Source organism: Tribolium castaneum, chromosome 8 (assembly GCF_031307605.1).
Source record: "Tribolium castaneum strain GA2 chromosome 8, icTriCast1.1, whole genome shotgun sequence".
Taxonomy (NCBI): Eukaryota; Metazoa; Arthropoda; class Insecta; order Coleoptera; family Tenebrionidae; genus Tribolium; species Tribolium castaneum.
This window is the reverse complement of record NC_087401.1, coordinates 11,145,748-11,160,034: the sequence shown is the minus strand read 5'-3', so window position 1 is coordinate 11,160,034 and position 14,287 is coordinate 11,145,748. Positions and strand designations below refer to the sequence as shown.

Sequence of the window (14,287 nt, the reverse complement as noted above, 5' to 3'; positions counted from 1 at the left end):
AACCTTGCGCAAATTTAAATGTACTGTGGGTGGAGTGATCGAAAACGGGCCAAACCAGACGACTGGTGCCCCAAAACCCCTAATTGTATCGCGCGAAAACGCGCAATTTAATTTTAGTTTGGGGAGTTTAATGCACGCGTCCGGCCGTTAGTCAACAGCTGATTTTTGTCAATAATTGAGGTGTTATTTACACGCAAAATTGCAAAACAACAAATAATAGACCATGTCGGACTCGGACGACAACGCGAACAATTTGCCCGACGGGCAGATGGAAAACGGGCACATTTCAGTCGACTCGCAGTTCAATTTTTCACGCGAGAGACACTCTGGTACGTGGCCCCCTTTTGTTGAGTTTTAGTCTGATTTGGTTTTCAGGCACGAACCAAGCGTCCGACCAGTTCGATATTGATTTACCGACCTCGCACCGTGTAAGTATTGCTGGGAAAGTTGTCTTTTCGTAACGAAAATTTCCAGTATTTGGGCAAGTTGGACAATGTCACAGGTTACACGTTTTACGACGACGGTGAGGTCGCCACTTTGGCGGCCATTCAGACAAACACGCTGGTTTTCCCCGGTTTCACGTTACCGCTAGTGTTAAATAACGATCTGGAGATAAACATGCTACAGAGACACACTTCGAAGAAAAACGCCTTTGTTTTACTGACCCCTGAGTAGGTTTTTGGCGTCACTTTCGCTCGTTTTATTCTGAATTTTAGCAAAACTTTTAAGGGCTTTTTCACGTACGGGGTCATTATGGAGATTTTCGAGACGCATTTGCGCAACAGTGTGCTCTATTTGAAGGCGAGGAGTCGGCAAAGGTGCCGATTAGTTCCCGGGAAGGAGATTAAAACCCTGATCGGTGACTTGTATCAAGTCACCGTGGAGGTCATGCTGGAGCCACCGCCAACTTCGCCCCTTTGCAACACACAGCTGAACTCGCTTAAAATCCGCAAACTGTTCAACTGTACGGAATATAGAGAGTTTTACAAGTACCGCAAGTTCAGATTGTTTCACCTCAGCCAGTTTCCGCTAGCGAGCTGGGTTTATGACAAACACGAGATTTGCTTTCTCCACCATAAACTTGTAAACGCGTTGTCTAACTATTATTTAATCGAGTTTATTCCGGACGATCCGGTGCAGTTGTCGTATTGGTTTGTGCAGAACTTTCAGTTAAGGCACGAGGAAAGACTGAGGATTATGGTGTTGAGGACGGCCGTTGAGCGGCTGAGGCTTGAACTCAAATATCTCAACATGGTATTAATAAAAAAAAATGTTACACTGTAATAATTGTTTTTTTCCAGAAAAGACTGATTTGTTGTGCGAAATGTGACGCGGAAATTGCGCAGCATAGTAACGTTTTTCCAATGTCGAAGGACGGCGTTCAGAGCAATTACTGCAATCCGGAAGGATACGTTTTTGAGACGGTGACGGTCTCAAAAGCTACAAATTTCACACTTTTTGGGTCGCCTTCGGCTCAGTTTTCGTGGTTCCCTGGGTATGTGTTACGTGTGAGAGAAAAAAAAATAAGTTGTGGAGAATTAAATTTTCTCTTTAAAAAAGTCGGATTCAAATCGGAAAATTAATTTAAGTCTAAACCGTTGGAAATATAAAGACAGGGATGATTTAAAAGTCTCAGACCATCTCTTCGACATACAACTGAGTTGAAATTCTTATAACAAAAAATCGTTTGAGCATTTTTATTATTGTTTTTGAGTGTTGTGTTAAGTGTTTTAGTTAAATTTAGTTACGTTATCAAAGATATAACGTGAAGACCACTTTTCTTAATTATGAGAACATTATCACTTGCTTGGAATTTCAATTTATTTTATCAAAATGGAAACTTGTAAGGTATGGAACCTTGGAAGGATGATGTAGGACAACCGGCCTACCTACTATATTATTATACGAGTTTTATAAGTCGTTCTATTATGGTACGACTGGTTTTGGAGCACGACGAAGGAGTGTCACAATTAAGTCTTATAAAACGAGTGTCATATACTATTTTTTCTACTTTCTATTTATGTTGTTTGTTTTTGTTTAGTTTAACTTATCAAAATCTGTTTAAAGTATTTCTTCTTTATTAATTATTCGGGCTATAATAATAAAAGACTTAACGCTTTTGAGAGATCAACTAAATGGAGTTGTACAAAAGTTCTCTTTGTGTAATTACCAAAGTTTTTCGTATCAATATCTGTATAAATTGACAGAAATAAATAAATTATTATTAAAGTAGAAAAATGTAATTTTTGACCAAATTTTATGATATCTCGGCTTGTTTTTATCAAAATTTCTCTAAAACAAGTTCGCTATTTAAAAACGTGCTTAAATGCATAAAAAATCATTCAATATGACACCAGTTTGTTTCTTCTGTGGGAATTTTTTGACTAATCTTTGTCAAATTTTCGGGAAATTATTGAGTTTATGTGTGAAATACTTGCTAGAACACTCACATAACGACAAAAAAATTGTCATTTTTTATTCATTAAAATGATAATAGTCTTAAAAAACATAATTTTCAATATAATTTGATTATTTGACATTTTCTTAAAAAAATTCACCAAAATAATTGCAATTTTTGGCCTATTTTGGTGTTTTTTCAGCTTATTTTTTATCAAATATTGCAATAAAATTGAATTTCTGGTTAAAAAACCTGTCAAACATCGGTGAAAACAAAAATAATATTATCACCATACAATTTGATAATTTTTCGGTCTGTTTACCAAATTGAACACCTCTATTATAACATACTTATAATTATAACCTTGCTTGTAAATTCAAATTAAAAATTAATTAACTAATTTTCAATGGGTAGAAAAAATAAGTAAGGTGTTAACAAGCCAAAAAAAATACATTTTTCGGATAATTTCGTTCGATTTAAACAAAAAAGCATTGTTGATTTATGCAAAAAGTTGCATATTTTTCTCTCTGTGTTGACTGAGGGACACACATTTAGGTACAAATTTTATTTTTCGATATGTTTCATCATTTGACTAAACTTATTGTTATTTTTTATAAAATTGTTTATATTCTGTTGAATTTGTACCAAAGTTTCACAATAATAAAAATCTTTCTTATATGAGATATTTTAAATGATGCAGAAAGTTGCAGACAATGTTCGAAATTTAATTTTTCAGTTTATTTTGTGTTCGATTTTACTTGTTTTTCAACGACAATCGTGTGTATTGTTTGGTCTTTTTCTGTTAAATTATAGGGCAAGATATCGCCAAATGGCTCAGTTTGTTAGAGAATAATTTTATTTTAAAGATTATTTGTCGATTCAAAAAAATTAAAAAACAAGCTTTAATTTTGTGTTTTTCAGCAATTATAATATGTAAGTTTTTTCGATATACCTTATTTTTTTAACAAGGACAGCTGCCGTTAATAAATAATTTGATCATTTTATGGAAAAATAAGAAATTATATCTTGATTTTTTCAATCTGTTTTTTTTAGAAAGAATTTTGGAAAAGTTATAATTTCATTGAATTAATGAAATTTAATGATACCCATGTAGTCGGCGCTGGTGGATATGTTATTTCTTCGGTTCGTTTTTGCAAAATTTCACGAAATAATTGAGTGTCTGATTAAAAAACGCTAATTTCTGAGATAATTCGGAAATCTTAAGACAAAGTGTAAAAGACAAAATGTAATTTTCGACCCTATTTGATAATTTTTCAACTGATTTTTGACGAAATATTTGCATTTTTGTCCGAAAATGACAAAAATAAACTCATAGTCGACTCAATTTGATGATGTTGCATGTCTTTGATTGAATTTTGAAAATAACTACGGTTTTGCTTAAGAAAATTTTCTGATCCGCTAGAAAATTGCAAAATAATTTATTTCTAGGTATTTTCAACCAAATGTGGTGGTTTTTGTGTTTATTTTTCATGAAATTATCAGCTTGCTATTGACGATATTTCGGCAAAAATGAGCTGAAACTCTCATTTTTCGACACAAATTGGATATTTTTAGGCTTGTTTTTGACGAAATTTTGCGATTCAGCTTAAATTTGATGTAATTTGGGTGAATAATTAAGTTTTTGCTCAAAAACGTACTAAAGCGCCTGAAAAAAGGCAAAAGATGTCATTTCACTAATAATTTAACAATTTTTGGGGCTCGTTTTAGCAGAATTGCGTGGAACAACACTGAGTTTTTAACTCTAGCAATATTACGCATATTATTTTTTGCTTTCGAAACGTATTCTAATGTTCAGGTACCCATTGTTAAAGTAACGAAGCAATTAACCCGTTTTTTGCAGGTATTCCTGGACTATCATGCATTGTAAAATGTGCAGTTCGCACCTGGGGTGGAAATTCTCGTCGGTGAATCTAAAACCGGCCGTTTTTTACGGCCTTGCCAAAAGTGGTTTCGATATTAAGATCGTGAAAGAGGAATCTGAGGTTTTGTAATTACGAGTATTCGTTGAATGGTGATGATGAAGTAGGGGCTGTGAAATGCTATTCATTGTGTAATTCTCACCTAATTAGGAAACACGTGTATTTAGGTGTAAGGTCGCAATAAGAGAACAGTGAGTATTTCAAGATTTATTTTAAAAAAATAATAAAGCGCTTATGTATATAAATATTTGCCATCTAATAATAACGAACCTGTTCAGCTCTCTCTCCGGTAAAAAAATAATAAAGGTTAGATTAACTTAACAAAAATAAATAGTTTCCATGCGAAATAATTTACAAGGAATGATAAACCTTTTATTCGTAGGAATATTTACAAAAACAGTTGAAACAGTTTGATAAAAAAACCGTGATTGAATTATTTACAAGCCTTTCAGTCTTTCGAACGTTAATAAAGAACAAAGTATGTATATCCTATGTACAGAGTAAATTTTGAGCGTGTTAACTAATTGGCAACTTAGGGCGGCGTGTGCCCTCTATTCCTGTTATTCCTATTCCTAAAATTCCTATTTCCGTTATTCCTATTAAAATTGTTCCTTCCTCTTCGCCGATCGCGGTTAAAATTCCTGTTATCCCTATTCGCGAAGTTATTATCCTGCGGATAATAATCATCAAACCCCCCAAAATTATTATCCGGCGGGAAGTTCCCGAACGGCGGCGGCGGCCCACTATTCATCCTCGGGTCGAAATTCATCGGGAAATCGTTCGGCATGTTGGGAATCCCCGGCGCCGCCCCCAGCAGCCCGGGCTGCACCGCCATCATGTTCGGGTTCTGGCGCATGACCATCGGCGGCGGCGGATTCAACTTATTCACATTGGCGAGGATATTCAGCGCCGCCCCCATATTGGGGCTGTTCATGTTGCTGGTGGGGATGAGATTAAGCGTCGACAGCATGCTGTTCAGCACCGGGTCGTGGAAGCCGTTCTGGTCGCTCCGGGCCAGCTCCTGGTTCAGCAGCAGCTTCTGGTTGCTGGTCAGGCTCTGGAAGAAGGCCGAGCTCTGGAGGATGTTCAGCTGCTGGTTGTAGGTCAGCGTGGAGGAGTCCTGTTGCTTCTCCTCGATTTTCTTCAAGCGGGGGTCGATGCGCGCCTTGGGGCTCGCCTTCGGGCTGGCGGGGCTGTCCTTCTCCTCGCTGCTCAAGCGGAAGATCTTCTTCAAGCGGGGGTCCCCCGTCTTCTCGGCGTCTTGGACGTTGAGTTTCAGGCCGGTGTAGTCCGGCCGGGGGATGTCCACGATTTCGACTTTCCAGGCCATGGGCGGGTGCGAGTTCACGCTGGCGTCGATTTCCTTGGCCGGGGTGTAGTTCAGCATGCCTTTGAAGGGGAGTTGGAGGTTGCGCAGGTCGACGTCGGGGCGTCCCCGGAGGTCCGACTCGATCACCTGGTCGGGGCTTTTCGGCTCGTCGGGGATTATGCTCCCCTGTTCGTAAATACTGATTTTTTGGTCGGTTGAGGTCGTGCGTTGGCGGGGGTCGCGGATTATCGGCGATTTTTGCGTTTCTTTCTGTTGGCTCATTGAGGTTAAGAGTTTGGTGACTTCGGCTGATATATCAATTTTTGATAAGTCGCCGAGTTTTTCGACCACGTCCAATGGTTTGACTTGCGGTGGGCTCATGATGTTGTGGTCGCTCTCTTCTTTTTTCTCTTCTTCGGTGTCCACTTTGATGGTGAGGCGGTTTTCGTCTTCGTCGTCATCGTCCGAGTACCAGTTGATGTTTTCGTCAACTTGCACGGTTTCCGGTTGTTGTTCCGGGAGGTTGGTTTTTTGTTGCGATTGTATCCGCAAGTACAACTCGCGTTGTGTTTTGGGTAAGTCTGGAAGAACGGGTTCGGTCACTTCTTTGTTCTCCTCAAAAACGGGCAAAATCTGCCGGATATCGACGTCTTTACTCGCCAACATCTGCTGCCTGATATCCACGTCTTTCGTATCAAACTGCAACATGTTGGGGTTCCTGATATCAATATCCTGGGTGAAGTTACTCCCCTCGGTATCCCCCGCCTGTTCCTCGGCTTGCACCTGGGGCTGGATCTGCCCCAAGGGCGGTAGCGTCCTCATGTCAATATCCCCGTTACTGTTCACCCTCATGTCCTGGTCCAGGCCGAAGGGCTTGATCACAGGGTCGGGGTCCTGCCAGCGGGAGGGCTTGTTCCGTTTCTTGTTGCTGTCGGCGAGTTCGGGCGGCACCCCCATGTTGACATCCAGCGTGGGAACGCCCCCTTTGTCACTCTTCTCAATCCCGTACTGGACCATCAGATTCTGTTGCGCCACGTTGATTTTATTGAGCAGTTCCTCGCGGTTCATTCGGGGGAAGCCGCCCAGAATCTCCCGGGGGGCTGTTTCAATATGCTTGAATAGAATTTGTTTGCGGTGTTCGTCGAGAGGTTTACCGTGCGCGAATTTGCAATTGTCGCCCTGGACGCACACGAGGCCCGTGTGGTAGAGTTTGCAAGGGAATTCCGAGTGCATGTAGGAGCATTTTTCGCCTTTGGCGCAACAATCTTTAAGGTAGAATTTGCATAGTTCGAGTTTCATGGGCGGGACGGCCTCGTGGGAGTAGGGGCAGTCGTTCTGAAAACAAAAAAAATTATTAAATTTCGAAAAAAATAAAACACCTACGCCACTGGAAAAGTTGTAGGTTTTCGTTGCGATCACGTTTTTTTTTTTGTCGCTAGCGAAACATTATGTATAATTTGTGTAACTCTATCTTTGCACGTTTTATTCGGAAGTAAAATTATCGTTGGGGCCACCACTGAGCTAGGTCGAAAACAGTAACCATAAATGGCGGGAAAATGTTTATTCGGATATTTTGAGCGTTGTACGAATTTTGGGGCTTCACAATTATTACATTGCCTATGCGGAATGATTATTGCATCTTTGATGCAAGAAACTTATGTTGACAAATGAGAGATGACGAGGAAAACACGAATAACGAATGACTGTTTGGTTCATTTTCTTTATTGGAAAATTATTACAAAGACATTGAAAAGCCTACCTTTTAGCATAATTTACGTTTAAATGTATCAGCAGTTGTTAATCTTTATTGTAGTTTTGTAGATTAACCGCAGCATTTCATGATTTTTTCAGTGGAAAATTCTAACCTAAAATTCATAACACTTCACTAATTTATTGGTTTCTTAAGCCAAACTTTGTGTTCGCTGTGATCCATTACTTATAATCTTTAATTAGACAACTGTTTGATAACACTTTGTAATCAAAATTTAAATATTTTTCACTTTTTATCCACTTTCAAGTTCCAACAATAAACACTTTATACCACGAAAAACTACAGAACCAAAGTCAACGTTAGTATTTACCACCACGTACTTTTAAAGTAATTCTTTCTATTGTAAGTAATTAACACTATACACGCAAAATTATTGAACAATTCATTAAATGTCAGTTAAATGTGGCATTACGAAAATTTCTTTACTGTTTTCGACATAGTTCAAAAGTCATCACCAGAGGGCGTCTAGTTAATTTTATTTCCGAATAAACATTTGTTTAAATATTATTATTGCCGGACATTGTCGATGCTTGATAAAAGTAATAAACATTAGGTGAAAGTCAGTCGATTTACACTAGGGCTTCGCCCCAAAAATCGGGGGCCTATAGAGCTGCAGGCATTTGATTTGACTTGAATAGGAATGACATCAGCGGAAAGACGTTATTGAAGTCTCATGTTCGATAAAACTTAAAATTCTATTGATTTCTAACACGTTAACAATAAAGCACGTAATTCGTTGAGATTTCTTATCATAAAAACCTCGAACTTAGTCTCGGGTGTGGCAATATTCACAAACATAAACAACTTTATCCCAAACTTCTCTTTAATTATTATTCAAAAGTTTTTTTACAATCTTGCTACAAATCAATTTTCTAATGAAAATAGTCAGTATTTATCCAAAAACACGTTTCGTTGCAAAATGTTTTTTTATTACTTCAATATTTTAAAAAAGTCAAGCGATTGCGCCCTAAAAATTTATTGATCCCTAATACCTTTAGTTTAAACAAACATTGCTACCACCTTTCACAAATGAGGTAGAAAAAATTTATAAGAGAGCCAACAGAAATTTTGGTGAAAACGCAAAAAAAGTCTGTTTATCAAATAATACTAGATTTATATTGCGAGGTTACTTCCAGTTATATTTTTTGCTCAAATAAGAAAAAAATAAAATAAATAAAAATAAAATGTTATTATCATACAGTGTAACGCCCTATATAAATTCTCGGACATGCCATGAAAAAATAAAATTTAGCAAATCGAATATTAAAGTATAAATTGCTCTCAAAGACACTCATTTTATTTGAAAATTTATTAAATGAGTAATTATTGAGTATTAAAGATTGAATTTTAAAGACAAGCATTTGTTACAAAGCATTCTATTTCTATTAAGTTCATATTAATTGTTATATTTATTCTTCAGACACTTTACTAAAAAATATTTTCTAATAGCCTTTGGCTCATTTTGTAAATTCTATTTCAAGAAACCATTTTCAAACTACATTTAAATTTAAATCAGCTAGTGGTTGCGTTCTTTGTGTCAATCTTAAATATTTTTACTTTTTATTTAAAATGAACCGTCTGATTTAAGTACAAAGTGCACATGAATTTTATTTCATTTTTATTCCACGTTTTTTACTGGACTATAACTTGTAACCTTAAATTTTTTTTTTCCATTTTTATATTTATTGTCATTATTTTATTATTACTTTCTTAATTTTATATCTCACAAAGTGTGTTACATAATAATTAGATTTAACTAACACTGTGTGCCTTTCGTCTTTGTGTTATTAAGATGTTTTTTAATTTTTTTATTTATTTTAGATATAAGTTTTTTATACTATTTTACAGCAATATCTACATAAATCAGTAGACGTGAAGGGACTTTCTTTATTTAAAACCCTGTTAAGTTTTATTCTCTTCCTTCCAATAATTCTTTTAAATATTATTTTAATAATGTTAGTATAAACACCAATTAATAATACTTTAAATAATGAAAGGTAAAAGTAAATTAATTTTGAGCAGAGTTGGAAATAAAGAAGATTGTGTTGCTTGTGGAACTATTCATTTCGTATTTGTCACTTTTTTATTAAAGTTGCACGTAATTAGTATTGATAATTCTAATAATAAACTATAAATGTGTAATCGCATTATCTCCTTCATGCACAAAAAAAACAAATAACTAATAAGGTATAAAATAGAATTCAAATTTTCCGCCACTTGTGGGCAGCGCCATCTGAACACAGGTTCACTTCCACGGAAAAAACCGAACAGTTTGGTTCTCTATTTTTGTATAAAATGTTATTTCTTGTAAATTATATTGTTCGTAAACAGATAAACTCGCGACACTTATTTTTTATTTATGTATTTTTGAGGGTTAAAGAATATTAATTTATCAATTTGCACAATAAGAAACATTGTTGCGTCACGCGAATAGCTAATAGATTAACAAAACTACATTTGAACCAACTTTTGTGCCCGATTCACTGAAATGTTTACAGCCCGACGCGCAGCTAGGGCTTTAAAACCCCCGTTCAACATACAAGACTTTTTCCAATTTTCTTTTCGGAAAAAATCAAATCAAAATATAGTTAGTTACCTTTTGGCATTTTCCTTGCAAGAAGAAAACACACACCCCTTGCGCATCTTTGCTTGGTTGTGTCTGTTGTTCGTTGCGCCTTTCCCGACTCCTCTTCCTTGCCCTACTCCGGCCTTTGCCCTTCTTGTAGTCCTTTTTCCTGCTTCGGTCCGACTCGTCCGAATCGTACGAATCCTCCGACCGAGGCGATGCCGATCTATCGCGTTTTTCGTCCGACTTCGGACTCGCATTTTCATCGTCTTCGGCCTTCGGCGAGTCAATTTTCCGCTGTTTTCCGCCTTTCGGTCGCTCCTTGTCTCGGTTTTTCCGCTTTCGGCCTCTCTTATCCTCGTCTTTCTCCTCGTCACTAACGTGTTTGTCCTTTTTTAGGACACTGGCGATCGCTTTTTCGATGTTTATGGCGAAGTCGTCGACGGCTGCTGTAAAGTGTTTTTTTTATAATTGGGGTGGGAATTCACTAGTTTACAAAAAAAAAATTTTCTTTTACCAAGAGAAAATTAGTACTGTTTTTATTTCTGTTTACTCACTGATCACCAAAATATATGTCACATTTTTCTGATAAGTCTATTTTTTTAATATATTCATCAAAAGTTTTGAAAATTTGTTTTTTTGTTGGTAACATTTTAAGCCAATGTGTTTTAAATTAAAATATTTCAACAAAAAAAAAATAGAAAACGCTTAAATTTTTCGGGTGTCTAGGTATGCAACTCGCATACGCTCGTTGCATAACGACAACCCTCGAACTTGTGGTTTCGCTCGTATTATTAACAACTATTCTGATGCCTAGTTTGGCATTCGTTGTTTCTGTGATAAACTAATTGTTAAACATTTTATTTTCATTAAAATATCGCCAGGTTAATGTGAATTAAGCCCAAACAACTTTTTAGATGTTTGTGTTTAAATTAAGAGAGTTATTAAAATTTTTGAGATAAAAATATGTTATTCGCTTACTACTAGTCTACATTAAGATAAACTGACCCTGATAGTATAAAAAAATAATTTTGGATGTTGCAAAATTGTCAAATTTTAATATTTTGTGATGAAAAAAACTTGTCTCAATTTTTTTTTCGACTTCAGTATCAGACTTAGGGTTAATTTTATTCCACAGATTTACAGTGGTGTCATTTATTCGTAGAAAACATTGTAAATTAGAGTTATTTCTGTACCTGAGAGCGACAACAGCCTAAGTCTATTTTTCCAAAAAATAAAAGTAAACAATGATCACACTTTCTATCTGAAACAAAGCATAAAAACTTACAAACATCATTTACAAAAATTAAGGATGTTGAAATTATAAGCTCATCATTAGAACATAATTTTAATTTTTTTACGTGGGCTAATTTTCTTAGAAATTATAAAAATCCCCCTCTTACTATCTATTCAATTAAATTAGAAGACTTCTTGGACTTTGTATTGCAAGAAAAAAAATGTGAAAATGGAAACCAATTTAAATTATCAGAATTGTTTGGTTTTACTTAAAAAAAAAGCAGAAATAGAAAAATTATATTTAAAATTATACAAATTTCACAGAAAATTTTAAATGTGTTAGTTTACTTAGAAAATCAAGAAAGCTTTTGAATTTGTCTTAATCTTTCCTCCAATTTAGAAATAAAACTTGGAAATTTACAAAAATTACAGATGATGAAAATGTATAAGTTCACCATTAGAAAATAATTTTAATTTTTTCATATGAGCTAATTTTATTAGAAATTGTAAAAACCCTCTTTTAATATATATTCAATTAAAATAGAACTCTTCTTGGACTTTTGCAGCATTTATTTGAACTAGAATCACCTTGTATTTCAAGAAAAAAATGTGAACATGGAAACTAATTTAAATTAAAAAAAAAAAACAGAAATAGGAAAATTATATTTAAAATTATACAAATTTCACAGAAAAGTTTAAATGTGTCAGTCTAAGAAGAAAACCAAGAAAGTTTTTGAATTTGTCTTAATCTTTCCTTCAACTTAGGAATGAACGCAAATCCATAAGTAAAGTAAGATTTAAGATACGATAACTTGATGATACAGCTTAAATGGATACCAGAAGAATATCAGGACCATTACAGAAATCTTCCTTATGATCAAAAATGGTAAAAATTGTCTAACTTATTATATTGTCTAAATAAATATATTTAAATTCTTTAAAAAAAATCATTGCAATTTTAATGTAGTAAACATTAATTTACACCTTGGACTTAATTTAATTTAGCTTTTTGTGTATTCAAAAAAATGTTTATGACGCTTTTTATTAATTATTATTAATTATAAATCGAATAAAATCAAAAATCTCTTTGTTAACCTGCTAGATCAACTTCCAACAACAAATTTCATAACAAAACATTTAGGGGGTTTACCTGCCGGGTCCAAATTCTGCTCTTTCCGGTACTTCTCCCACTTTTCCCGCTGCATCCGCTCCCGTTTCCGCAAATGCAATATACTCTTCTCGGCCTCAGTCATGTGCTTCTTCTTATCATCGTGTCGGCGGCGCTCCGACCTGTGGGGGCGGTCCCGCTCCGGTTTTTCCTTCGGAGGCTCAGGCTCTTTGGGGGGCGGCGGCGCCGCCTCAGCTGGCGGCTCATCCTCGCCGTCGTCTTCAATCTCACCGTCTTCGAGGTCATTCTCAACCTCCGGCTTCGGCTCCTCTTCAGCCGGCTTCTCCTCGGCTTGTGGGGCCGCACTGTCGACAAACAATTCGAATTAGGCGCCATTGGCCACTCGCCGACTCACGCATAGATGGCGCGAGGGCGCTCAAGGTCGCGCCAACCAGCGAACACCAAACTGTGCAAAGAAAATTGGAAAATTTGCCGTTTTCGAAATTGGCGAAACGGCACTTTGGGCACAATTATGTACATTTGTTACAAATTTTGTACAATAGTGAGTCGCGAGACTCGTAATTGGCTGTTTTATCGGAAAATTGGGGGCAGTTTGACGGCTGCTGGTGTAGGAGAGTCCTGACGGCTGTGTCCTAATTCAAAAAAACGTGATTTGAGTCTCGATGTTTTGGAATTAATTCTAATTACCGGAAACTATAGCGCAAATTAAATGGAAAATTGATTAATTTTGTTCCGACACCATTACCTAATGTTAGTCGCTTGTGTGCGTTAACACTAGCAAAAAATAAAATAAAAAAAGGGGGAGCGTAAGCAAGGTATTAGATGCGTTTGGTGGCGTTTTAAAAGTGAAAATTTTGGCTCGGGTTGCAAAATAATTTTGAAAAATCGTGTGAGGTCAAATCGAGAATTGGCACACAGCCATCGTCCGTCGGCCATCTTGTCATGAAAATACACAAACATTTTAATCACTTTCTGGAAGAAATATGCTAATATCTCGTTGAGGACTTGTCTGGTTAAAACCTAAATGTTGTTAATGAAATTGGTATCGTTTTTACCTCGATTCGAAGTTTAGTATGTTCGTCCCCGAAAATGACGCGTCGATTTTTTACGAGTTGGGCGTGGCGTGAAAAAGTGAAATTTTCCGCGGAAAAACCGACACATCATGATCGTTCAACGACGATCTTAACATATTTCAGGCCTTTTTCCGGCGTAGACGAGTTTCCGGTCGGAAAATAATAATGCAAACCTTTCAATGTTATCAACGTCACATACGAGCGCCATATCTCTCGCAACCTAATTATATGATCACTAGGCGGTAAATTGTGATAAAATGGCATGAAAATAGTCACTCATTCACTGTTTAAATCTGTCCTGCTGGCGTCGTCGTCGGCAACGTCGGCGTCTCGGTGATTAGGACAGACATTTGTTTGGATTATTACGCATAATTTTCATGTTTTTAACCGACTGTTCGCTTTGGCGAGGAGACCACAAATGATTTTACAAAGAGGAAAGGAAGGTATTTCGATATCGAGCGAAACACAGACGACGACCAATCACGGAACAGAATACGCTGTTGCTAGGCGCCCAAACGACATTCCCTGACCCCGATTTCAAAGGCCTTTCCCGCTATTTTCGACCTTGTGCACACTGTGCACAAGAAAATTACACTTTCTAGCGCATTTTCCAGGCTATCGGGAGCGTTATCGCCAAACGCTACGGAATTTCATGCCAAACAATGCGATAAACCGAACCAGCGGCTGGAATTTCATATTCAAATAATTTAGCAAAGAAAAACAAGTCTCACTGTTTCAAAACAATGAAAATTGTTTAAAATGGTGTCGCATTACTCTACAATTGTTTAGAGTTTGGCGCCATCTACCAGCCGGTAGTCGTGCGGGGTACAGGTGCCTGCTTTACCCACCTCGTGTAGAGAAGTTC

General features: G+C 36.6%; 2 protein-coding genes across 5 annotated transcripts; one reads left to right on the top strand and one right to left on the bottom strand.

Annotated features, from left to right (window-relative positions):
• Positions 1-86: 86 nt before the first annotated feature.
• On the top strand, positions 87-4,583 carry ohgt (ohgata). Its single transcript, XM_965515.4, has 6 exons — positions 87-329; positions 376-428; positions 475-671; positions 717-1,254; positions 1,302-1,495; positions 4,260-4,583. Exons 1-6 carry the CDS (start codon positions 224-226, stop codon positions 4,408-4,410), a joined length of 1,239 nt encoding a protein of 412 aa, XP_970608.1. The 5' UTR covers positions 87-223; the 3' UTR covers positions 4,411-4,583.
• On the bottom strand, positions 4,531-13,900 carry su(sable) (suppressor of sable). Of its 4 annotated transcripts, XM_008197911.3 has the most exons (5): positions 13,596-13,899; positions 12,371-12,693; positions 10,015-10,433; positions 6,802-6,982; positions 4,531-6,747 (listed from the first exon to the last, which is right to left on the bottom strand). In XM_008197911.3, exons 1-5 carry the CDS (start codon positions 13,628-13,630, stop codon positions 4,871-4,873), a joined length of 2,835 nt encoding a protein of 944 aa, XP_008196133.1. In that variant the 5' UTR covers positions 13,631-13,899; the 3' UTR covers positions 4,531-4,870. The 4 variants fall into 4 exon arrangements, with proteins under 4 accessions (XP_008196133.1, XP_008196132.1, XP_970676.1 ...); XM_008197910.3 differs by having other exon boundaries at positions 4,531-6,982; positions 10,015-10,430; positions 13,596-13,900; XM_965583.4 differs by having other exon boundaries at positions 4,531-6,982; positions 13,596-13,898.
• Between the last annotated feature and the right edge of the window lie 387 nt (positions 13,901-14,287).